This window comes from Ochotona princeps, chromosome 3, assembly GCF_030435755.1.
Source record: "Ochotona princeps isolate mOchPri1 chromosome 3, mOchPri1.hap1, whole genome shotgun sequence".
Classification (NCBI taxonomy): Eukaryota; Metazoa; Chordata; class Mammalia; order Lagomorpha; family Ochotonidae; genus Ochotona; species Ochotona princeps.
In genome coordinates this window covers 35,410,232-35,435,505 of record NC_080834.1, presented here as the reverse complement: position 1 = coordinate 35,435,505, position 25,274 = coordinate 35,410,232, and the positions used below count along the sequence as shown (strand labels likewise).

Genomic DNA, 25,274 nt, shown 5'->3' with positions numbered 1-25,274 from the left:
TGACTGGTGTCACACACACACACACACACACACACACACACACACAGAGTTTGCAGATGCAGACATACACCTGCACAGGGAGCAGAGTGGGAGTTCCAGCACGGCCCTGGCTGGGCCTTGCCTCAACAGTCAACGATGTCCTGGCAGCTGCTGTGGCCTTGAACATGCTTGGCCATGTGGCAGGGTGTTCATATTTGCTCTTTGTCTTCTTTGTTTTAGATTTGTTGGTTCACTTGCTTGAAAGATAGAGTGACAAAGGGGGACACGAGAAAGAAAAATCTCCCACCTACTGGCTCACTCCCCAAATAGCTGCAGATCCCTATTGGGGCTGGATAAGGCCAGAGCCAGGAGCTTGGAACTCCAGCTGGGTCTCCCATGTGGGTTGCAGGGGCTCAAGCACTTGGGCCATCTCCTACTGCTTTCCCAGTTGCATTAGCAAGGAATTGGATTGTAAGCAGAGCAGCCGGGACACAAACTGGCACTTAGAGCCAGACTGCTAGCGTTACAAGCTTGACTTAACTCTCTGCACAACACCAGTTGATGTCTCCCCCACTAAAGCTACTTTGTTATGTTCTTAAAGATTTATTTATTTATATGAAAGGGAGAGGAGAGACAGACAAAAGAGAGGAGAGATCTTCCATCTGCTTGTCCATTCCTCAAATGGTTGTATTAGCCGAGAACAACTTCCTGGTCTCCCATGTGGATGCAGGGGTCCTAGCACTTGGGCCATTTTGTGCCGCTTTCCCAGGAACCTTAGCAGGGAGCTGTATGGGAAGTGAAGCAGCTGGGACTTGAACCAGCTCTGCAGCTGGTGGCTTTACGTCCTGTGCCACAGCGCTGGCCCCAATCTACTGATTTTGTCTGTGGACCCAGCCTGACCTTGAACTATGCCTGGGTCCTAATCTGCTTGCCAGTGCCTGATACTGTCACAACGGAGTCCTCCCAGGGCCGATCACCAATTAGCTTCTCCTTAATTCCCTGTTCGCTTTCTCCACATCCCAGTTGTTTTGGCTGAAGTTGAGGAAAGGCAAGGATGTTGTTGCATTTTTAGTCCTTCCAGCTCAGGGCGGGTACATCCAGGGAGTGAATGAAAGTGGGCTGGTGATGGAAACGTGGAGGGGCTTGTATGGGACAACCTCTCCCGCCATCCCAGGCAAGGCAGCTCCAGGGCTGCTGGGCTTCCTGAGGGACTCCCAACCGGGAGAACTGGGGGACCATGGCACTAGATGACAGTGGCTCCACTCTAGTGTGTTAGTTCCTGGGGATGCTGAAGCAAAGGGATACAAATGCAGTGGCGTCAGGCTCCTGGAGTCCAAGTCACCTTCATTAGGCCCAGCTCTGGGTGGACATGGTCATGCTCCCTGCCCCCCAGACCCTCGGGAAGGTGTGGACATTACCGCTTCCGGCTTCTGGTGGCTGCTGGCTGGCATTCCTGGGCTTGTGGCTGTATTGGTCTCCATCTCCATGTCGATGTCTCCTCTGTGTGCCTGTCTCACTTCTTCCCTTGCATTCATGTCTTTGAAAGAAAGAGAAAACCGGGGTGCGGGGGGCCGGAGGTGCGTGAGGAAAGTGAGAGCACCTCCATCTGCTGCCTCACTCTCCCAAGTGCCCACATTTGGTGGCCCGGCCCAGGCTGCCGCTGGGACCTAGGAATGCCATTTAGGTCTCCCTTGCGGGTGGTAAGGATCTAGTGACTTGGGCTGTCACCACTGCCTGTCACAGGCAGGAAGCTTGAACCCAGACCCTCTGCTGGGGTTGTGGCCACCCAAGTGTATCAGGTGTGTACCTCCTTCCTCTTTCTCTGGGGGATGCCTGTGATGCATTGCAGGCTGCCAAGCTGATCCAAGACAATTTTTTCATCTCCAGACCCATAGCTTCATCCTGTTTGCAAAGCCCTTTACACTCAGAGGTTTCTGGGATTAGGATGGGGACCTGTCTGTGAGGCTATTTCTCTTTGGGAAAGGGACAAAGGAGGCACTGGAAAAAGAACAAGAAGTGGGAGAAGTTGGAAGTGCTTGGAAGTACTGCATTTGCTTAGAAGTGGGAGAGTACAGGGGAAACCACCCCAAAACATGCTGGTGTCTAGCAGCCATAGACCCAAATTGCTAGGGTTGTAGTAATGAGTGGTTGTGATGGTGATGGCTCCGCACTGTGGTGAGAGCCACCTGTCCCCACCCACTGCTCTCTCTTCAGAGGGACCTGTGCTGTGGACATAGGCTGTCCAGTTATGGAGCCTCATGGAGGTCCTGCTTGTGGCAAGGACTGAGAGGGTCCAATGCCTGGCATGGACTTGGTCAGCCCTGGAAGCAGAACTGGGGCCAGAATTAGGGTGCTTAGGGTAGGTCAAGGCTGGGTATGGGGGTGGGAGGGGCTGCAGGGAAGGGGAGCTCACTGGGAGTTTTAGGAATGCCGGGAGTGGGCAGGGAGTGGGCAGGGAGTGGGCAGGGAGTGGGCAGGGAGTGCAGGGCAGAGAGCCTGCAGGTCAGAGGCCATGGTATTCAGTTCTTCCAGCGAGGACCCCAGGGTATCCACACTGGGTAGCACCACACAGTCACTCTTTCCTACTTAATGTCTTGTGAGTGCAGTAAGAAATGCCAGCAAGCATGGTGGGTTCAGGGGCAGAGTCCCAAATCAGTGGTGTCAGAGCAGGACTGGGGATCAAACTGTCCTTGCCTGTCTGTGGCTTTCACTGGCTGCTGGCACCCCTTGCCTCACCACGCCTGCGCTCCAGCCTCCTTTTTCTCATGGCCTTCTCCTCTGCTGCTGGTGCAGACTCTTCCCTGTGCCTCTGTGTTGTAAGGATGCCAAGGGCCGGTGGGTCTCGTCACAGAGTCCTTCCCTCAGTCATCTCTGCCTAGATAAAGTCACACTGACACCATCCGGGACCAAAGGCTATTATTCAACCCAGCAGAGGTAGTTAAGGAGCTACGTAAATGATCCTGACAATAATGGTGTACTCTGTTTTAAAAAAAAAAAAAGAATGAATGAATGACTACTAGGCTTTCTGGCTGTTGCTTATTTACTCCTTGTACTTTGAAGAGTGCCTGCTCTTGGAAGAGTTGCAATGCCGTGAAGCGGCGAATGAAGCTGAGTTGTGCTTTTCTGCATTCTGTTCCTCTGTTCTCCCAAGAAGGGGGATACTTGAGGGAGCCAAGGGGCCTTCAGGAAGTTCATGGCAAGAAAAAAAAATTGAACTAAAAGATAAGCTTACTTGGTCGCAAGAATTTTAAATTCCAAGCCTATTTTTTATAGCATAATGTGTTGGAAGGAACTGTTGGAAGATTGTGTGTGTGTGTGTGTGTGTGTGTGTGTGTGTGAGAGGGAGAGAGAGAGAGAGATTTTGGAAGGCTGTGAGGAATGCAAAGTGTGTAAAGCTGTTAGTCTAGCATACGTTGAGCTAGCCGGGACCAAGCCACCCCTGGAGTGTGACTTTAATTTCAGCAACTGATAGTGTGTCCCAGCGTTGTGTTGTGTGTGGCCCCTCAACTGGGTGTCCTTGGCCTTTGAGTATTATTTACATCTGTGGATTAAGGGCCTGCAGTTCCCTATTAAGAGACTCTCTTGTCTGGGAGGAATGATAGATGAACTGTTGCCAGCTGGTTCTGTTTGATGGTAGCACCTGTAGGTCGGTGACTATGTTGGAATACTGTGTGTGATGCAGGAGACGCGCCCTGCTCTCTGTGGTGTCTTTGCACAGGCGCTGGGGTCGCTTGTGGGTGAGGAGGGGCGTAAGTACCTCTGGAAGGGGGGTGCCGCTTGACATAGCCCCTGAAGGGCATGCATGGGAGAACCTGGAGAAGCATGGAAGGTGTGTGCCTGGGGAGCTGGGGGTCTGGGCTGGACCATGGTGGCGAGGGAAGGGGCTGGTGGAGCAGACACTGCAGGGTTCCTGTAGGTAGCCATGGGCCTCCAGGTGCTTCCACAAGAAATCCCAGCTCCCGTCCCGTGGTCTGCAGGCAAAGTGTAGAGTGAACTCAAGGAGGTTGAGCCAGCCTCAAGGAGAAGAGATGGGGGTGTTGGTGCAGCCCCTCCCCTTCTCCCCTCCCCTCCACTCTCATCCCCTCTCCTCTCCTATACTCCTCACCTCACCTATGCTCTTTCTCTTTCTCCTTCTTCCTCTTTTTTTTTTTTTTTAAGATTTATTTATTTTCATTACAAAGTCAGATACACAGAGAGGAGGAGAGACAGGAAGATCTTCCATCTGATGATTCACTCCCCAAGTGAGTGCAATGGCCAGTGCTGTGCTGGCCAGGAGCCAGGAACTTCCTCCAGGTCTCCCACACGGGTGCAGGGTCCCAAAGCTTTGGGCTGTCCTCTCCTGCTTTCCCAGGCCACAAGCAGGGAGCTGGATGGGAAGTGGAGCTGCCAGGATCAGAACCGGCGCCCATATGGGATGCTGTGCGTTCAGGCGAGGACTTTAGTCACTAGGCCACCTCATCATGCCCCCCTTCTTCCTCCTTTTCTTTTCTTACAGAATTTGCTTTTTTCTATACAATCTTACCCTTTTTCATTTTGTAAAAGTACTTTTTTTAGCTTAATTTTTAATTGACAGATGAACGTGATTTTTAAAAATTATTATTTTAATTGGAAAGGCAGATTTACAGAGAGTAGGAAAAACAGAGAGAAAGTTCTTCCCTCCGTCGGTACACTTCCCAAATGGCCGTAACGGCTGTAGCTGAACCAACCTGAAGCCAGGAGCCAGGAGCTTCCTTGAAGTCTCCCATGTGGATTCGGGTGCCCATGGTCTTTTGCCATGCTCCGCTGCTTTCCCAGGTCGTAAGCAAGAGGCTGGATCAGAAGTGCAGCGGCCAGGACTCGATCTGGCACCATATGGGATGCCGATGCCATAGGCGAAAACTTAATCGGCTATGCCACAACACTGGCCCTATGGTGTTTTGATATGTATGTCTATATTGGGAAATGGTTCCCAGGATCAAGCTTATTAAAGCCTATCACTCACATAGCTGTTATTTTTAATGTTGTGGTGAGAACATTTAAGCTCTACCCTCTGAACAGTTTTCAAGTATGCAGTATGTTGCTGTTGACATCAGACACCATGCTGCACATTTTAAAAATTGTGAATAATGTCCAAAAAATGTTTGCACCTGTCACTGCATACTACAAATACGTACCTATCAGTTATATCTATTTTTATCAATTATCAGTTAGTTATCTGTATGGCAGTGTCTGTACTGATATGTTGATACAATTAGATAATACAATTCCAAAAAGGGCAATGAATAGAAGTATCATTTTCTGGCACCTCATGAAAGCTGTTTAGAAGATGTCTCTGGAGGTGGTCGGGGGGACTGGCACATTGGCTCAACTAACTAATCCTCCACCTTCAATTGTGGCATCCCATGTGGGCGACGGTTCGTGTCCCTGCTGTTCCACTTCTGCTCCAGCTCTCTGCTTATGGCTTGGGAAAACAGTGGAGGATGGTTCAGGTCCCTGGGGCCTTGTACCCATGTGGAAGGCCAGGGGGGAAGCTCCTACCTTAAGATTGGCTCAGCTCTGGCTGTTGTGTCTGTTTGGGGAATAAACCAGTGGGTGGAAGATCTTTCTGTCTCTCTTCTCTGTAAACCTACCTTTCCCATAAACATAAATAAAACTTAAAAAAGAATGAAAAGAAAAGATGTCCCCAGGATGCTGTTTTCTCCTTTGGAGAATACGGGTCTGGGTGCTGGGAGACAAGGTGCTGGTCGCGCCAGCCTGTTTCTGTGGGTCCAGAGGGGAAGGAGAGGTGGGGCAAGGCTGGCAGAGGGCACTGACCAGCTGCCACTGGCTTTTTCCTGCCTCAGAAGACACAGCTCTGCATGCTCCGGGGGTTCTTGAGGCACCCAGGACCTGCCTTTGCCTGTGATGTCTGCTAACAGCCAGGTTCTTCTCGGCCCTCTCCTTAGGTGGCTATTAAAGTCATTGACAAAAAGAGAGCAAAAAAGGACACCTATGTCACCAAGAACCTGCGGCGTGAGGGACAGATCCAGCAGATGATCCGCCACCCCAACATCACACAGCTCCTAGATATCTTGGAGACGGAAAACAGTTACTACCTGGTCATGGAGCTGTGTCCCGGCGGCAACCTCATGCACAAGATATACGAGAAGAAGCGGCTGGAGGAGGCGGAGGCCCGCAGATACATCCGGCAGCTCATCTCGGCCGTGGAGCACCTGCACCGGGTTGGGGTGGTGCACAGGTACGGGTCCCGCCGCAGGTTCTGTGCTGGATGGGTGGTTACTACCAGGCTGGGCAGCTGCAGTCCACTTTACTATTCTTCTCACCTTGGCCCAAGGAATTATTTTGCGCATTGTGGTGGCTCAACCAACAGGCTGTGCCCAGGGTGCCTGGGCAGCTGTCCTGAGTGTGCCCTTTTGTAATTGTTTGTCTTCTGGCAGCCTGTCATGCTCAGGTTTTTCATTTGTATGATGGGAATAATATTACTTTTTTGTAGGCGGGAGGGAATAGTGTTTGTTCAACAAGTGCCATTTCACTGTTAAGTCCCATTTTCCTTCTTACTGTCTCATGATACCTGTTGCTCAGATGCTTAAAGAAATGTTGGGTGTGAAGGTGGTACAAGATTATTTTTCTGCTCCTGCTAAGCCAGTGACATTTGTTCTGTTCGCTTTACCTGTGGTAGCAGCTCAATGACTGTTTGCTCCAGTTGCTTGGAATCACCAGTTGTCCTTGAAATTGAAGAGTGTGCCCCTGAAAGTCAGACCAGCTCTGAAAATAATTACAGAAGCCAGGCTTGTTTATGTCACTTTATTGTTTCCTGCTGGGATGAGGGGATGCTCAGAGAGTGAATAGAAGGCTAGCGTTAGTGTGCAGTGGGTTAAGCTGCTGTATGTATCATGGAAATCTCATGGGGAGATCCAGTTTGAGTCCAGGCTGCTCCACTTCTGATCCAGCTCCCTGCTCATGCACCTGCGCAAGCACCAGAAGGCAGCCCTGCCACCCAGATGGGAGACTGGGATAGGGTTCCCTGTCCCTGGCATCTGGACCAACCTGGCCTTGCAGAGATTTGGGGAGGGAACTAGGGGATGGAAATGAACTCTCCCAGTTTTTCTGTCTCCCTGCCCCACTCTGTCACTCTGCCTTTCAAATAAAAAACCAAATATATCTTTAAAAATATCATTCTGAGTAACGTTGTCATTAGTGATGGGCGCTTACTGTTAGTTCTATATATAAATAATTCCTTCCCACCCAGGGACATGTTGGTTCACGCATAAAGGCATGATTTGTCCTTCATGGAATTAGATGTACGATTACTCTGGGTTTTGAGAAGCATTAAAAATCCTTTCTGATTGGCTCTCATTTTGAAAAGCAAGGGCAAGCACACATGTGTGGCATGTGGACATGTGTAGGTCCAAGTGTGCACACATGCGTGAGAGTCTCAACTTGCTGAGGGTCCTTTCACGTGCTTCAGTCGCCCTTTCCATCCAGGGGTTGTCTAACCATCATCGCACTCTGACTTGGGAATGTTTATCACCCAGTGTCGAGGAGGCCCTCAGCACCAGCCATCACTCCTCTCCTCTGCTGTCTGTCACTCTGGCTTTGCCCACAGGCTTTGCTTCATGCAAGTGGAGTCATACTGGAAGTGCCTGGTCCTTTGTGGTGGCTTCTTTCTCTCAGCGTGATGTGGTTCAGGTTCATTGGTGCTGTAGCATGTTTTCCTGCCTCCTCCTTTTGGTGGCTGAGTAATATTCCATTATGGATGTGCCATGCCTGTTTGATCTTGCTACCCATTGAGGGACATCTGGATCACTTCCAGTGTGTGGCTATGATGTGTGATGTGTCCCGTATGTGCAAGCTTTTGTATGAATGTCTTGTTTTTCCTTCTTTGGGAGGATTTCCACTCTTACGGAATCATGGATTTAAAAAATTCCAAATCCAGAGCCAGTGCCAGTGGTGCTGTGGGTTAAGCTACCATCCTGCACCACTGGCGTCCCACATGGGCACCTGCTGGAGTCTCGGCTGCTCCACTTCAGATCCAGCTCCCTGCTAATGTGCCTAGGAAAGCAGTGGAGGATGTCCAAGTGCTTGGGCCCTACAGCCGCAGGAGAGACCTGAAGGAAGCTCCTGACTCCTGGCTTCTGCCTGACACAACCCTGGCTGTTGCAGCTGTTTAGGGAGGGATCTGGCAGATGGGAGATATCTGTCTAATTCTCCCTCTCTCCCTGTAACTCTGCCTTTCCAATAAATAAAACTTAAATTTAAGGACTGTTGGTACCTTTCTTGGGCTGAAAGATGCACATGTTCTGAGCAGCAAAGAGAGCAACTCTAGGTCTTGGTAGAACTCTGAATTCTCAAGGGGTGCGGGGCTAGCACTGTGGAGGCTCCGCCTTGTGCTGTGGGCACCCAGGCGTGCTGCAGCACAGTCCGACTGAGCACTTCCCTGGACCAGCCACGGCTGGGCTCCCTGGAGTCCACCCTCTTGTGCCTGCTTCAAATTGCAGCATGTGGTCCTGAGATCACGTGTCTTTCCTAGAACTCTTTGGGTTCAGATCGGCAGGAAAGGGAACATGCCGGAATTCCAGGTGAATTGTACTGGTTGCTTTTTTGTTGTTTTTGTTTGTTTGTTTGGCTCTGCCCTACCAGACCCTTGTGTCATCTGTGATGTGTTAGTTCTGTAATTATTAGGAGCATGGTGGCTGTTGGGGTAGGGGTTGGCTCCAAAGGCAAAGGCAGAGATCCCAGGGATGAATCAGCTCAGAGTTCTAAACCGGGGGTGTTGTGAGGGGCTGAGCTCTCTGTGGGACTCGTGGGGTCTCCTTGGGGATTTGTGAGCCGCTCAGGATGTGAGGACAATAGAAGGAAACCCCTGGTGGGACTGAGCACCACAGGGCACACACCGCATGGCACCCCGGGAATCTCCCGCAGGAAATTCTCAACGAAGCTGTTAGAGAAATTCTAACAAAAGCTGATCCCTCCCGGTGCAATTACTGTCGGAATGTCTAAGGAATGGCTTTAATAATGTTTTGATAGCAGAGACAGCTGCTTTTTCCTTGTTTGTGCCTCCAGCTTTCTACGTTTTCCTCTTCTCTCCTTGGAAACTTATGTATAATCCAGGAGTGATTGGCTTGGCTCTTTGGAAGGCAGAGCAGATAGAGACTCGGGAGGACTTGCGCCTTTCTCTTGAGAAGGCCCGTTCACCTGCCATGGCACACGCACAGACATGGGAGCCCCAGACCTGAGGCCTGTTGTTTTTGTTGCAGGTGTGGTCTGTGTGCAGAGTGCCTGGACCCAAATGTTGCCGTCACCATTGGGTTACTGCCATGCTTTGTGCTGCAGCCCCTTCCGGGGTGGGGGTGCAGGTGCAGGTGGGGAATATTTTCCTTTATCCCGCATAAGGTGCAGGGAACTTCATGAATTATGCTGAGGTTCAAGTTTCTGAATCAGAGAGGACAGTGTTTCAGATGGATCCCTGAGCCCCCAGGTGGGAAGCTTGGTGGCACACAGGGCAGCTCATCCCAAGGGATTCAGGAAGGGTTTACGGGGCCACTTGTGTACAGGGACATGAAGGGCTGTGTGTGTTGGAAGACGCTTTCAGAACAAGGTTCGCGATGACAGTGACATGCTGTTGTGTCTCAACCAACTTAATGCTCCTGAAACCGTTATTTCCTCTGAGAGTTGATCTACTTGGTTACTGACCTTGACCTACTTAGATGTTATTTAAGAGAAACAAATCTTCAAACATCATGATAATATCAGAAGTGGAATTTAATACCAGAAAGTTAAACCTGCGTCAAAAGCAGATTGCCTTAGTTGATGGGGAATTGCATATGAACTGGACTTGGTTATGTCCTCAGCTACGGTGGGCTAAACTTTTTTTTAAAGACTATTTATTTATTTGGAAAGCAGCATAACAAGAGAGGGAGAGAGAGATCACCTGTCCTCTGGTTCACTCCCCAGATGGCTGCAATGTCAGGGATGGGTGAGGCCAAAGCAGGAGCTTCATCCGAGCCTCACCCATGGGTGTCATGGGTCCAAGCACTTGAGCCATCTTTTGTCTGCTTTTCTGTGTGCATTTGCAGGGAGTTGGATGAGAAGTGGAGCTGGGTGAAGTTCTCAGGCTTTTGGACATGCCTTTTCAGGTCCCCGATGCAGGGAATAAGGATTACCCACTGCACCTGCTGGTTGCCACTGGGCTTAGGCAGGGGAGTCTGTGAGAAGGGCTCAGACCACAGGTGCCTGGCCTGCACCAAGAACATATGCACTTGGGCATGCCAAGGCCACGACAGGATTACAAGTCCAACTCACAAAGACTTCCAGAGTCTTCTCTGCCAACCCTTCTTGCACGACTACTCCCTTGTCTGGCGTCTCTATTCTGCACAGCCAGTAGCTTAGCCCAGGACCTGCCTGGTGTGGATGCATTTAACTCTGCCAGACTTTGCTCTGGAAACCCGGTAGCCAGGCCCCGGTACTTTCTCAAGCATTCCATGTGCTCCCTGGAATTTCAAGGGAGTTTCTTCAGGAACTTAGTGCTGATCTGTTTATTTTCTCAAGTTGCAAAGTGTCAAGTGGCATTGTTTCAGTGAACAGCCCTTCCATGTTTGTAAGCAGAATTAGTTTCTGGAGCATTATAAGAACTCAATAAAGATGCCGTTTAAAATAAATACATCAGGCGTTTGGTTAATGACTTTTTCCTTGTGTTTTATCCGTGTCTTCTGATTGTAAATAAATAAAAGAATTGGCTTTAGCGCAGGGCTTTTGAGGGTGAAAACAAACCGTGAAAACAAACCAAGAAAACGCCTCCTGGCCGCTGAGTGCCCAAGCCCCTGGGAGCTGGGGCCTTGTTAAAATCCGCCTATGGCCAACTTCATGGGTGGAGCTTTCTCCCTCACCCTTGGTTCTGGGTTCTGTTCTGTCCAGCAGGCCCTGCCCTTGGAGGGTCACCTCCCCTAGAGTGAATGCCCACCAGCAGATTCCTCACCTGTTGGAGTATCTTCCCCATCAGCTTATCTCCACTCACAGACCTGCCCTCCTTCCCTCCGCCTCTGCTGTGTCTTGGAGGGGGCCCAGAGCTCTGGGGCTCCCTGTCTCCTTTTGTTCCTGCCCCTTGCAGGATGCCTCTCCCTCCCCCTCTTCATTCTCCTCCCCTTCCCTCCTTCCTCCCCATCCTCTCCTCCTCTCACCCCTCCCCTCCTCTTCCTAATCCCTTGCTCCCTCTCCTCCTTTCCTTCTCCTATCTCCTTCCCTCCTCTCCCCCTCCTCTCCCTCCCTCCCTTCTCTTCCCATTTACCCTCCCTCCCCCCTCATCTTCCACCTCCCCTCCCCTTCTCTCCTCCCCTATCCATGTCTCCTTCTCTCCTCTCCTGTTTCTCCCCTTCCCTCCCCCTCCTCTCTTCTTCCTTGATTTATTTGAAATCCAAAATGGCAGGGAGAGGGAGAGTGTGTATGGTGAGATCTGGGGTGGATGGGAAGAGGTTTGAGAGATCTTCAGGTCTGCTGGCTCACTCCCCAAATGGCTGCAGTGGCTTGGCTAAGTGCAGGTCAAAGCCAGGAGGCAGCCTGGAGCTTCCTCTGGGTCTCCCACGTAAGTGGTGCGGGGGTCCAAGTCCTGGGGCCATCTCCTGCCATGTCTCTGACACATCAGCAGGGAGCTGGATTGGAGGCAGATCGGAGGCTTGAATCAGTGTTGCAGTGTGGATATGCGATGACAGCGTCACATGTTGTGTCTTAGCTTGCTGTGCCACAGCACTTTCAAGGCAGCATCCCAAGGGCAAAGATGATACTTGGCAGAGCCACATATTTGCTTGTGGGCAGAGCTGGCATCACCCGATAGCTCATTTCTCTTCTTCTCTGAGTATTCTGTGCCTGGAGGTACCATCGTTTGTTTATCTGTGCACCTGCTGAGGAACATCTTGGGAGCTTCTTGTTTGGGGACATGATGAATAAAGCTGCAATAAACACTTGTGCCCATAAGTTTTCTACTCATTTGGGGAAATACCTAGATACAAATCAACTTTTGAAAGTGGGATTTGAGAGACAGGCATTTGGCACTGCTTGGAGTGGCCTGTAACCACATCTTAGCTCTTCTTCCCAACAGCTTCCTGTTAATGCACACACTGGGCAGCAGCAGGTGGGTCCATGCCACCCACACCTGGATTGAGTTTCTGGCTCCCAGCTTCAGCCCAGATTGGGCTGTTACAGGCATTTAGGGAGTGAACCAGCAGATGGGAGATCCCTCTCCATCTGGCCATCTTTAGGCCTTCTAAGTCAAAGAAAAAGGAAAGAAAGAAATGATTGGAGGATTTGATTTTTTTTAAAGATTTATTTATTTTTATTGGAAAGTCACATATACAGAGAGGAGGAGAGACAGAGAGGAAGATCTTCCATCCGATGATTCACTCCCCAAGTGACCGCAACGGCCGGTGCTGCACCAATCCGAAGCCAGGAGCAAGGAACCTCCTCCGGGTCTCCCACGCGGGTGCAGGGTCCCAAGGCTTTGGGCCGTCCTCGACTGCTTTCCCAGACCACAAGCAGGGAGCTGGATGGGTAGTGAAGCTGCTGGGATTAGAACCGGCGCCCATGTGGGATCCCGGCGCAAAGCAAGGACTTGAGGTGCTAGGCCACTCATTTGATGTTTAAAAATAGGATTTTGGTGAGGCCGGTGCCTTGACTCAACAGGTCAATCCTCTCCTGTGGTGCTGGCATCCATTTGGGTGCTGGTTTGAGTCCTGGCTGCTCTTCTTCTGATACAGCTCCCTGCTTATAGCCTTTGAGAGCAGAGGAGGTTGACCCAAGACCTTGAGTCCCTACAGCCATGTGGGAGACCTGGAGCAAGCTCCTGGCTTCTAGCTTTGAACCAGCCCAACTCTGGCCATTGCGGCTGTTTGGGGAGTGAACCAGTGGATGGAAGATATCTCTCTGTAACTCTGATTTTCAAGTAGTATAAATCTTCAAAAAACAGGATTTCCTGAAGTGTCAGAACAAAGTATCCCTCACCCCCTTTCTGGCTAAGTTCTAAAAGGCACAGCAGGGGACAGTTTCCTGTGCCTTGGGTTCACAGGTAAAGCCACCACCATGATGTAGCCATACATAACATTGGTGCCAGCTTGTGCCTGGATTCTGCACTTCCCATCCAGCTCCCTGCTAATGGCCTGGAAAAAACAGCAGAGGATGGACAAGTACTTGGAGCGTTGCCACCCACAATGGGCGACTTGAAGGAAACCCTTGGCTTCAACCTGGCCCAGCCCCTAATGCTTGCTTGTGGCCACCTGGGCAGTAAACCAGCAGATGGAAGCTCTCTGTCTCTGTAACTCTGCTGTTTAAATCAATCGGTAAACCTTTTAAGATAGAAGTTCAGCAGCAAATAGTGATGAAGCAAAGCCCAGAGAGGCTGATCCTGCTCTCTTCCCCGGGACTGGCTGAGCCCCAGCTTGACAGCTCAGCTATCCTTGAACTAAGCTTCCGGTAGGAACCTCCAGACCAGGAGATGGATTAGTCTGAGATTGTTCAGAAACCCCAGCAGAAGGAACGTCTGTGGCAGAAGGGAGACAATTGCAAAGCCCCAGGTTATGGTCTCTATCCACATCTTCTTCCTAGCACCCGAGGGTCATGGAGGCCCAGAAGGTGATGTTGGTGTTTTTCTCTCATTGCCTGATCCTTAGTTTTCTGCCTTCTCCCCTGGTTCTGCTGATTAGGCTCCTGGCTCTTCTGGCTGTACTTTGGATGTCTGAGGCTCCTGGGCGGGTCAGCAGGACTGCTCTGGACAGTGTGTTCTGGGCCTGCTCTGCTGAGCTGGCCTGCCCCGCTGTGGCATTTGCTGTGCAGCACCATTTGCCTCTAACGCCTTAGCGTGACTTCCGTCCTTCCCTGGCTAAGAGGCTCCATGTTGCTTGAAACAGAATGCGTCTGTCCACTTTTTCAACACCTTCCCATTTGGGCTCTGGCTAGCTTGGGTTGTGTGTGCCCTGTTGTTTTGGAGTTACCATATATGCTTGAGTAGAAGTTGGGGTTTTGCTTCTTCGAGGAGGGGGAGTGCCTTACTGAGTCCTTACTCCCTCAAGTCTCAGAGGCAGTTTTGATGATTCTGTCTTCACCCACAAAGACTTCACTGGAGAAGAGACTTTCACCTGGACTTGACCCACAGGTGTCTGTGAATGTCCTGCTGGTCACCTGGGAAGGGGATAAAGACCTTTTATGGGGTATCTGCTGCATGTCAGGGTTGAGACACCCTTCTGAAAACAGTTGGTTAAGTGGTTAACTCACGGAGATTTCCAGGGTGGGGAATAAGGTTCAGAAGGTTTCCATCAGGTGCATCACACAGGTGCTTCAGAAAGGGCTGTGTCTCCAGCAGCCAGTGGCTCCACTTTGGCCTGGGACAAGTTTGAAGGAAGTTGTTATAGTGAAGTGTGAGGGTGTGCAGCAGTATACCTACAGTTACTTACAGTAGGCATGCCATTGTATGTGGCATTTTGCTGCCTGGTCTCCATGCAATGTGGGCTTAAATATGCATCTTCATGGATAGTTTCAAGTAGCACTGGATAATTCTGTTGTATTCCTAAGGTGTTTTCCCAAAACTATTTTTCTGAGGCGCAAGGTCTTGCTAGTGGAAAAACAGATGAACACTTGATGTTTGGGGCCATCCTGTATTTGGAACTGTGAGGGATCTTCAAATAGTTTGAAGAGGTTCTGCTGTTGCGGCATGGTGGATTAAGCTATCGTCTGTGAGATCAGCATCACATAGGAACCATGCTGCTCCACTTCTCATTCAGCTCCCTGTTACTGCCCCTGGGAAAGCAGCGGAAGAGGGTCCAAATACATGGGCCTCTGTCAACCACTTGGGAGACCCACTTGCAATTCCTGGCTCCTGGCTTCATCCTGGCCCAGCCCTGGGAATGAATCAATGGATGGAAGGTCTCTTGTTCTCTCCCTCTGTCCATATCCCTGCCTAATAAATAAATCTTAAAAAAAAAAAAGTTATAGTCTTAAAAAATATTGCACAGGAAACACACAAAGACTATGCCTGGGTCTCAAAGATTACTGCACCAAAACACATTCCTTTTTGCCATCGACTTTCAAAGGCAGGTGCATGGGTGAAGCGTTCTACCCTTGTACATTGTGCAGTTCTCCTTGTTGGTAGCTGTTTCTGGATTGGGAGACTATCCGTTTATAAGCTCTGAGTTTTAACACAGTCCAGGTGTCCATCCTGGAGGCCCCCATCAGCCGGCTTGGGTGCTTTAGCAAGCTTACTCTTTTTTTTTTTAAGCCAGCTCCTTAGCTCTTTCCATCATGAACTCCTACTTTTTGTGCTTTGTGTGTTGGCAGCCTGACTGCCTTGTCTCCTGTCTGCTGACGGTTGCTTCCCAGGGCTCTGGGTGGGTCGGTGATCCCTCCAACCTGTTGTCCTCCGTCTCTGCCTCTCATCCCACACTGTGCTTTATTCTTGGGAAGTCCCAACTCCTCACAAGGTTTCCACTTCTGCTGCCTGTGGTGAGGTGGTATGGAATCTTGCCCCAAGAAGCAATTCTTCGTGTTTACCCACAGGGCGCTGGCATTTAAGCACTGAGGTCAGACCCTGGTTTCTGATTCTGAGATGGCTTGAGCTGGCAGTGTTGGGACTGGGTTTCTGATTCTAAGATGGCATGACCTGGCAGTGTTGGGACTGAGCTGGGAGCAGGTGTTCCTGTTAAGTGGGGCACTGCTGTCTTCTTGGCCACAGGCAGCCCTAGCTCCTTGTCCACCTTTGTTTCTGGATGTGAATGAAGTGTGCCTGTTGCCATCTTCATTTTTCTCATGATTGCACTATTGAGTTGTTTATAATGGAGACAAGAAGAGCAAGCAATTGCCTTTGCTCATCCCTCTATTCGTAAGCAGACCAAGAATGTTATGTTTCCAAACAATAAGAGAGAATGTGTTTGTGTGTGTAGAAGGGAAGAATGTTCTTTTTTTTCCTAAAAATATAATTTATTTATGTAAAAGTAGATTAGTGAGAGATGTGGCAGGGTGGGGTGTGGGGAGAGCATCCATCTGAGGAGTGAGACCCCGCAGATGGCTGCAGGAGCAAAGGCTGGGCCATCCAAAGCCAGGGCCTTCAGCCAGGTCCCCCATGTGAGGGCAGTGGTCCAAGCGCTTGGGCCATCTGCTGCTGCTTTCCCAGGCGCATTAGCAGGGAGCTGGATTGAAGCAGAGCAGTGGAATTCAGATTGACGCCCATAGAGAGTGTCGGTGTCGCTGGTGGTGACTTAGCCACTGTGCCACCATGCCGGCCCCAAGGAAGAAGGCCGTTTCATAGTAGATAGACAAGATGTGGCTGAGGTGACAACCTGCCCCCTAAACTGCCAGAACCTCTTGGCATCATTGGGCCCGATGGTTTTGATGATCTGCTTTGATTCGCTCTTGTATACTTTTTCCAAATACTTGCTTTCCACATTGGAAATCCAAAGTGATCTCTTACATTTAGATTCATTGGTATTTACTGAGTGCTTGGAATGTGTGTGCAAAGGCCCTGGGGTGCAGTAGTAGCCGCACCAGTCATGCTGCCTGCCCTTACGCTGCTTGCTGTGGGCCACCACAGCAGTCTGAGGAGCACTGATGCCCACCACAACGCTTCTCACTTGGATGTGGACAGATGGCCTTGGCAGGAGCTCGCTGAGGCTGGCCTGGTGAAGGTTACGGGTTCTCGGGTGTGACCCTAGGGGTTAGCCTGCTGGTGCCTCTGGATGCCAATTGCTTGTGAAACAGATTCATCTGTGACCACCTGCCAGTTTGCTGTGACACTGAGATGCATCCGCTTTAGGTTTATTCCATCTTTTTTTTTTTTTTTTTCTTTTTTGACTACTTCCCCATTGTTTGCTCTGGCTGGTGTTGTTCACTGTGTCTCAAACCCAAGCCTCAGTGGTGTCCATGGCTATATTCCTCTCCCTCCTAACCCAAGTTCCCGTGGACACTCCTGTTGAGGTCCCAATTCCTCCAGAAGCTTTTTGGGCATTCCTTCCCGTCTTCTCAGCTCTCTGTCTTCTGTGACGTCCATCAGCATTCACTGTCCCCAGCCAAGGGTCCTGTCCTGTGTGCTGTGGCTGTGTGTTGATGGGCTTTCCATTGAAAGTGGTTCTAAGACAGTTCATGTCGCTTTGGAAGCCAAGTGACATTTCACCGTTTCAAATGCCTGTCTGAAATGTTGTGTGGTTTTTGTCTGTTTCAGAGACCTGAAGATAGAAAATTTGCTACTAGATGAAGACAATAATATCAAGCTGATTGGTATGACTTTATTATTATTAAAAAAAAACAAGATTACAAGTGTTTTGTGTTGTTAATTCTCAACTGTGAAATTATCCATGGTCTCTATCTAATTCCAAGATAATACTTCCAGATCCCATTCTATGATGTGCAATAGTTAATCATGGTTTAAAAAATGAAAATTAATTTTACTAGCAGTAATGACTTAATTTTGGACAGTGAAACATAATTAAGCTGATAACAGTACCATAATGTGATCATGAAATGAATTTCACAGTGCCAAATAAATTTATCTTGGCAGTGGGTTTCTTTGAATTACTCAGATCACAGCTTCTCTGTAAATGCAGACAGAGTTGAATCTTGTGGAGGTTTTTGCCATTTAGATTAATCAGAAAACTATTTAAAGATGAATGGCAAATAGTTTAGTTCAAAATTCTGTCTGTAGCTTCCTTGTATCCTATTTTATTTTTCCGTGAAGGTAGCGACCCCTGGACCAGGGAGAGTTCGGCTTACTTTCTTTTTAGAACATGCAGTCACCTTATGATGCCTGGGAGTTGGACCCGGACTTTCATTGGAGGCCAAAATCCATGGATACTCAAATCCTATAAAATGGGGTAGAGTTTGCATATCAATATCTGCACACCTTCCTGTGTGCTTCCTGTCATCTTTAGAGGCTTTGTAACACCTCATAAATAGTTGCTGTGCTGTGTTTTTGGGGAGTAATGACGGGAACAAAGGTCCATGTTCAGTGCAGGTGTAGTTTTATTTTGGGGGGGATGGGAGTGGAGAGGATATTTTGATCCTTGGTGGGTGTCACCCAAGGATAAGGAGGGTGACCATGAGCCCCATTTGAGCCCCTGTAGGATGGTGTAGCTGCCAGAGAGGAGCCCCCGGGGTGGTCGGTCAAATGAGCTCATGATTTAGACTCCCACAGCAACTCCACGCCATGGCTCCTCCTCTAGCAAAATTGAAGTTGTCTTCTTCCTGCCTGCATGGCCAGTCCTGGCCACAGCGCAGGGCATCATTTCTGTCCCCAGCTATCAGCATCCTTTGTCCTATGGACCTTTTCTTTCACCCACTTCAAGTGCAACTCATTTCTTCTTCTTTTTTTTAAATGTGTTTAACAATCTTTACATAGTTAATTAGGGTAAAAAGGTTCAAGGGCTATAGGAAAGTGGGTAAGACTATTATTTCCATATTGTTTCCTTCATGTATCTGAGGTAAAGGGGGATATTGAGGGAGAAGCCCCACCCAGTTTCCCACCCCAGGTGCCGGATGTGGGGCATGCTCCGAGATTCTTGCTCCAGTGGTTTTGATAGTTCACCAGTTATGAATCGCTACCAATCTTGCCACTTGTCACTGTCCAGCAGCGGTGACACTAAAATGACGAGGCACGCTCTTGAGGGTCTGGGAAAAGCTGGAACCGCAACTGGACCCCTCACTGCCAAAAGTGGCTGCGTTTAAATCCTTATCTCCACTGCTGCAGTCCCTGGTGGTCTAAGCTTTCTTCTGCCGCTTCTCCAGCCCTCTCTCTGCCACCCTTCTTGCCGCCTATCCTTCATTCTTTCCCCAGTCTTTCTCCTCGTCACCCCCCAGTCTGTCTCCATCTTTCTCGTCCTCGTCTCTCTGTACTGCTTTTACAACTTCTGTCTGTATCCCTCTTTTCTACTTTCTCCACAGCACCCTTCCTCCCACCCGTTCATCTTCTCCATCGTCCCGTATTTCTCCGTCCGCCGTCCGTCTGTCATCTCTGTCCCAGTCCGTCATCGTCTTTTACCGGCTACTTTTATATCGTTCTCCACCAATCACTTCTCCCCGTGGGTCCACTTGGCACTATGTGATAGGCCAGTAACCACAGCGAGGGCATTAGCCTATCCCTGTGACTTCCTGCTTACCTGCTGGCGAGACCAACTCCATCTCCTGGCCCTGGGCCAGCTGCCATCTTGCAACAGCCTCTCCTATTCCGGCTTTGCTATTGTGGGGAGTGGCTTCAGCACCCCGCTCCCCACAGCCACTCCAAGCACAATGAGGTCGTTGGAGAATCCACTGATTGACATAGTCCATCATAGAGTCTCCATTTGCTCAGTATTTCACTTCCAAAATATAGCTGAGGTGGTTGATTGACTTGTTCTGTCTTCTGTCTTTTCTTGGTTAGGGTTCTGAGTCTGGCAGTTCGATTGGTGAGATCCCCAAAGAAACTTTGTCTGAGGTGTTCCCAGACCAGTTTCTTGTATGTACTAGCAAGTACAGGACCTGGCACAGTCCATCGCCCTAATGAGCTGGTGGTTGCAATTGCTGGGTTGGTTTTGTTTTCAGCCCCGACTTCCACTGGAACCAATGGGTATTGCAGTCCAGCCTGGCTCTGCCCAGCACATACTCAGCCCTCACATAAACCAGTGGGAGCTGCAGCCTAGTCCGAGCAACTCACAATAACCCCCACCAGGGCCGCCCCCTACTCTGGTTTGCCAGTATGTGTAGCAGACTAGTTCAGTCTGTCTCACATCCCATTCAGCTCTTGTACATGTCAATGGGTATTACAGCTTAGTTCCTTCTAATCAGCTCCACTATCTAGCCCTCATGGATGTTGTTGCCTCTCTGTCTAGCCACCCCATTCCCTGTCCTAGTTTTCGTGCCCTCCCGTGGGAGTGGTAACCCAGGAGGGAGAAGCCCACTATTTCCCTCCCAGGCCTCTCCCACTCCTGGATTAGCAAGTCATTTCTTCTACCTCTGTGGCTGGAAAGAAATTTCTAGAAGGGGGAGAGATAGAGTTGTTGAATTCGACTTTCGTGCCAAAGAAGGAACTTTGCCTTGGTCAGCTGTGAATTCATCTGCAGACTCTTCACGATGGAGATCCTGGTGTCACAGCTGGCTCCCAGCCCGGCATGAGGCAAGAGGAGCCTTCTGAGGCTCTAGCGCTCCTGACTGCTGATTAAGCATCATTAATAGATAGGGATGGATCATCTGATGTTGAAAGATTAACAATGATTACGGCCTGGCACAATGGCTCACTTGCTAATCCTCTACCTGTAAGTGCCAGCATTCCATTTGGACACTGGTTTGTATCCTGGCTGTTCTACTTCCTATCCAGCTCCCTGCTTGTACCTGGGAAAGCAGTAGAGTATGATCTTAAGTTTTGGGACTCTGCACCCCTTGTGGGAGATCCAGAAGTTCCTGGCTTCAGATTGGCTCAGCTCTGGCCTTTGTGATCATTTGGGGAGTGAATCAGCAGTTGGGGGATCTTTATATAGTTCCTTCTCTCTGTAGATCTGCCTTTACAATAAAAATAAATGAGAGAAAGATAGACAGTTAAGAGGAAAGCAATCCCCCACCACCAAGCAAAATATTTTAAAAACTCTGTTAGAAGGTGCTGAGGTAATTTCAAGGAGTTTTTGTTATTTTACCATTGCCCTTTTTTATTATTTATTTTTTTTTAAAGATTTATTTATTATTATTGGAAAGCTGGATATACAGAGAGGAGGAGAGACAGAGAGGAAGATCTTCCGCCCGATGATTCATTCCCCAAGTGAGCCGCAACGGCCGGTGCTGCGCCAATCCGAAGCTAGGAACCTGGAACCTCTTCCAGCTCTCCCACGCAGGTGCAGGGTCCCAAAGCTTTGGGCAGTCCTCGACTGCTTTCCCAGGCCACAAGCAGGGAGCTGGATGGGAAGTGGAGCTGCTGGGATTAGAACCGGCGCCCATATTGGATCCCGAGGCGTCCAAGGCGAGGACTTGAGGTGCTAGACCACGCTGCTGGGCCCCTACCATTGCCTTTTACTTGTTTTGAGGGCCAAATGCAGAAGCCATGGGGCAAGACAGTGTTGGCATGCCCGCAGGATGCCCTTCGGGGCCTCCTGGGGATGGGTTGGGGAGGAACAGCTCCTGCGGGTCCCTCTTTGGGAGATGTGGAGGGAGTGACGGGCTGCCCTGGCAGCAGCAGAGATAGTGTCAGAGAACAGGCTCTGAAAGTCAGGCTTACGACACACTGAAAGCTAATGCTCACTCTGCCATAGGGCAGGCGACCTATGGAGGGAGCCCAGGCGATCCCAAAGGACCGTTGCCCCATACGTTGGCACCTGTCCTTTTTTCTTTGGGTTTGCTGTCCCTTCCTGTCTTCCTGAGCGATAGCCCCAGATGGTCGCTTAGAAGACTGCCTCATAGAATCAGCTGGAGTTACACAGAGAGAGAAGGAAAGAGATCTTCCATCTGCTGACTCACTTCCTAAATAGCAGTAGTGGGGGCTGGGCCAGACTGAAACTATGAGCCTGCAACTCCATCCAGGTCTCTCACATGGGTGTATAGGCCCAAGGACTTGGACCATCCTGTGCATTAGCATTGAGCCAATTTGAAGTAGGGGCAGTCAGCAGACCCTCAAACCGGCCTCTGTATGGGATGCCAGCATCATAGGCACCTCTACCTGCTGTGCCACAACCCCAGCTGCATAAATACCTTTTTTTAAATGAATGAGAACTTTTCTCAGAAGATTCTGAAAGTACCAATCGTCATGAACAATGGCTGCATTTATTAAAAAGTAGCTCACAGATGAACTGAATAAGAAAAGCTCTTTCAGGGAGACCTGTTTAAGTTGAAGAAATCACCTTGCCCAGCATGCACCCACTGTGCCCCTCAGCAAGTGTGATGGCTGATGTTTGGACGTTGGGAACCCTGGGACGGAACCAGGATTTCAGTGATGAGTGATGAGGGTGCAGCTGCTAAAATGCCGCTTGTGAAGTGCTTGGAGTACAGTTCTGGTTTTGCTCTCAACTCTGGCTGATGAGTCCATGGGGGTGGGGGTAACAGGCAGGTGAGTCCCTGCCATGGGAGAGATCCCAGTTTTGTTCCCAACTTAGTCCCGACTGTTGTTAGCATCCTGTCTCTGCATGGTATGCTCTACTTCCCATCCAGCTCTCTGCCAATGAGCTTGGGAAAGCAGCAGAAAATGGTCCAACTGCTTGGGCCCTTAGACCCACATGGGAGACCCCAAAGGAGCTCCTGGCTCCTGGTTTCTGTCTGGCTTAACCCTGTCTATTGCAGCTGTTTGGGAGTGAACTAGCAGACAGTAGATCTTTCTCCCTCTCTTGCTGTCTGTAACTGCCTTTCAAATACATAGAAGAAATCTTTAAAAAAAAAAAAATAGTAGTAAGAGAGAAACTAGGAATCTGAGAGGCTTGAAAGGACACACTTTGGTTTGCTAAGCTCTTCCAGCTGCCCTAAGCCATGCCTGGGACTGGAAGAGAAGGCATGCCAGCCAGCAGGCGCACTGGATGCTGTGTTTTGTGTAGGTCGGGCTGCATTTCTTCCTGTCTGAGGGAGAAAAATCTGGTGCCTTGCGGGTTTCTACCTGGGTGACTTGGATCCCGAGGTCTCTCTCCCACCTGCGTTCTCTAAGTTAGAGCCCTTTGAACGCCTCCTCTTCAAAGGAACTACTTGGTTATTTTTTTTCAGAGGTGATTATAGCTATTACTCTTTCCTCTTAATAGTTTCTCTTTCTTTGAAAGTTTTTTTTGTGTTGTTGTTGTTGTTCTTGTGTAAATAAGTGCACTGAACTGAGATACTCATTGGTTCCAGTGGAGGTTGGGGCTGAGAATAGAACCAACCCAGCAGTTGCAACCACCAGCTGATCGGGGTGATAGACTATGGCGGGCACTGTGCTTACTAGTACATGTAGGAACCTGTTCTGGGAACACCTCAGAGTTTCTTTGGTAATCAAAATGGAGGAATCAGAATATTAACCAAGAAAAGACGGAAGCTGGAGTAGATCAACCAACCACCTCAGCTATATGTTGGCAGCGAAATACTGGACAAGGGGAGACTCTGTGATAGACTATGTCAATCAGAGGACTCTGCACCAGCCTCATCGTACCTGGATTGTTGCTGATGGTGTGTTGGAGCTTCTAATTGATCAGGATGACACTCTGCTGGCTCTGCCTTCAAACCAGAGAGGGCCTCCCTAAGAGGCCGTAGAACTTGACTGGACAATAGGATGCTGGACTCTATGTGTGGTATATGTTTGCAATGAGGGAATCCCAACGGAACTTGAGCTGTGGTCATGCATCAAGATGGAGGAATCCACCATGGGGGGAGGGTTTGGGGTGGAGGGGGAGAATTTCAGTACCTATGAAATTGTGTCACGTAATACAATGTAATTAATGAATAAATTAAAAAAAATAATAAAAAAAATAAGTGCACTGAAGCCATGTTGCAAATGAAGCACAGTTACGGGGAAGTCAGTTTGACTGAATCAGGTTTCTCCCAGCCCTCGCTTGGAGACAGCCTTCTGCTGTTTGGGAAGTGTGATAGAAGTGAACTTGAAAGGACCCACATTCAAAGCATTGTTGCATGTTTCCCAAAGCAGCGTTTATTTACTTTTATTTTTTTTGGAGATTCATCTTGCACTGCTCAGAAAATTGAGCGATAATTGTCCTAAGCTCTTACCAGATCTGATTGAGGCAGGTCTGCATGGCGCGCCGAGGAGGCGGGCTTCTCTGCTGTTTCACAATTCTAATTACAGGCACATGTGTAAACTTTTAGTAATGAGGACTTTACATCCACAGCATACGGGTTACTTCTCTGTTTTCAATCACCCCTCTTGGCTAGATCCACCGAAGTCAGTTTTAAATGCTGATCCAATCCCTTTTACTCCCCAGTCTTTTGCTCATTTATCATCTTAAAACTGTGCTTAAGATAAGGCCAGGCTGGAGTCCCCCAGCTTGCCTGGGATGGGGAAGAGTGATCTGGGTTCTGCCCTGCCCCCCTGCCCGCCCTCTTCTGTTGCCAAGCCCTCTGGGTGACCCAGGAAGTGGTCTCAAGCAGGGTGCCCTGTGCTGTTAAAAGGACTTGGCTGAGATTAGCCTGAGAGTCTTTTGCTTTCAGAAATTTCAAGTTAACATATTTCTGGGACAAGATCTTGCCCCTGACATGCCTGCCCTTAACAGACCATTATCTTTGTTTTATGCTAGTGTCTTTCTGTTGCCCCCCATCCCTGAAAAATTGAGTGTTCTCATGCATTTGACCGTGTGTTAAAAATTCCTTTAGGTCAGCCAGCACAACAGGCCTCCAACTTGTCACACAAAGCCCTTTTCCTCTCTGGAAACAACATCTCCCCCGTCCCACCCCACCCCCCCACTCAGTAGTCCTCAGAGTGGGATGTGAGCGGGGTCCCTGGAGTCTCTAGCTCTGTTCATCAGCTGGGGCCTGAAGGGCTGCTCTGTGCTGGGTGTGTGAGGTCTTGCTGGACCGTGGGCAGGAAGTGCGGGGGAAGGCAGGGAGCCGAGCAGGGGAGTGGAGGGAGAGAAAGAAGTTAAGGAAAACCAAAGTCTGAGCAGGTGTCGTTTTTCCCATTCTTCCCCCATGGAGCCTGGGCCCTGCAAGAAATTCAGAAGCGTCCAGTACTTTCTGGATTCTGCTGTGATGGGGTTCTCTATGGAAAAGCTGCAGTCTCCCTGCAGGCTGGGCCAAGAACTGTGAGAATGCCCGGCTCTGGCCCAGCCTGGGTTTTTCTGCTCTCCCAAGCTGTCGTAACAGTCACGTACTTTGCAGGTGGAGACTTGCTGGCGTGAAGGAGAAAATGCAGTCAGTCCCCTCACTCCTGCAGCCAGCGTGAGAGGTTGGCTCCAGTCTCTCCGCAGCCTTGTTTGCTGTCTGGAAGTGGGGTGGTGGGTGGGACCTGAGTGTTTACATTGAGGTTGAAAGAAGAACTGATGAGATTGTGATCAGCAGATGGGGAGGGGGGGGTTGCTAGCAGCTCTCTAATTACCTGTCAGCTCTGGTATCTTTAAGATCAAAAGTCAACAGTCTCAAAAGACATAATAGCCCTGGACACCCTGGGTATGCTCTCCCCTCCCCAGGGGGCTTTATCATCCAGGAACAAAGCCAGGCAGGGAGTGGCTTAGGAACTTTGTAAAGACTTTGACGGAGTGAGAACTTTCAGCCCAGGAAATCCCCCTGTAAGCAGCTGGACCGCCTGCTCCTCCACCCCCACCCCGCCCCAGGAAGCCACTGGAGATCTCCCTGAGAAAATCAATTCCCTGGAGCGTTTCTGTCATCGGGAAGCGGCGCTCTGAACTCCAAGTCCCTATGCTTTGTTAGCTTTC

General features: G+C 49.7%; 1 protein-coding gene across 1 annotated transcript in view; it reads left to right on the top strand.

The window, feature by feature from the left end:
- Positions 1-25,274, top strand: part of HUNK (hormonally up-regulated Neu-associated kinase) — a 102,889-nt gene that overhangs the window by 36,531 nt on the left and 41,084 nt on the right. The window contains exons 2-3 of the mRNA XM_004588579.2: positions 5,904-6,196; positions 17,150-17,205. Coding sequence (XP_004588636.2) covers positions 5,904-6,196; positions 17,150-17,205 — 349 coding nt within the window. The remainder of the gene's footprint in view (positions 1-5,903; positions 6,197-17,149; positions 17,206-25,274) is intronic.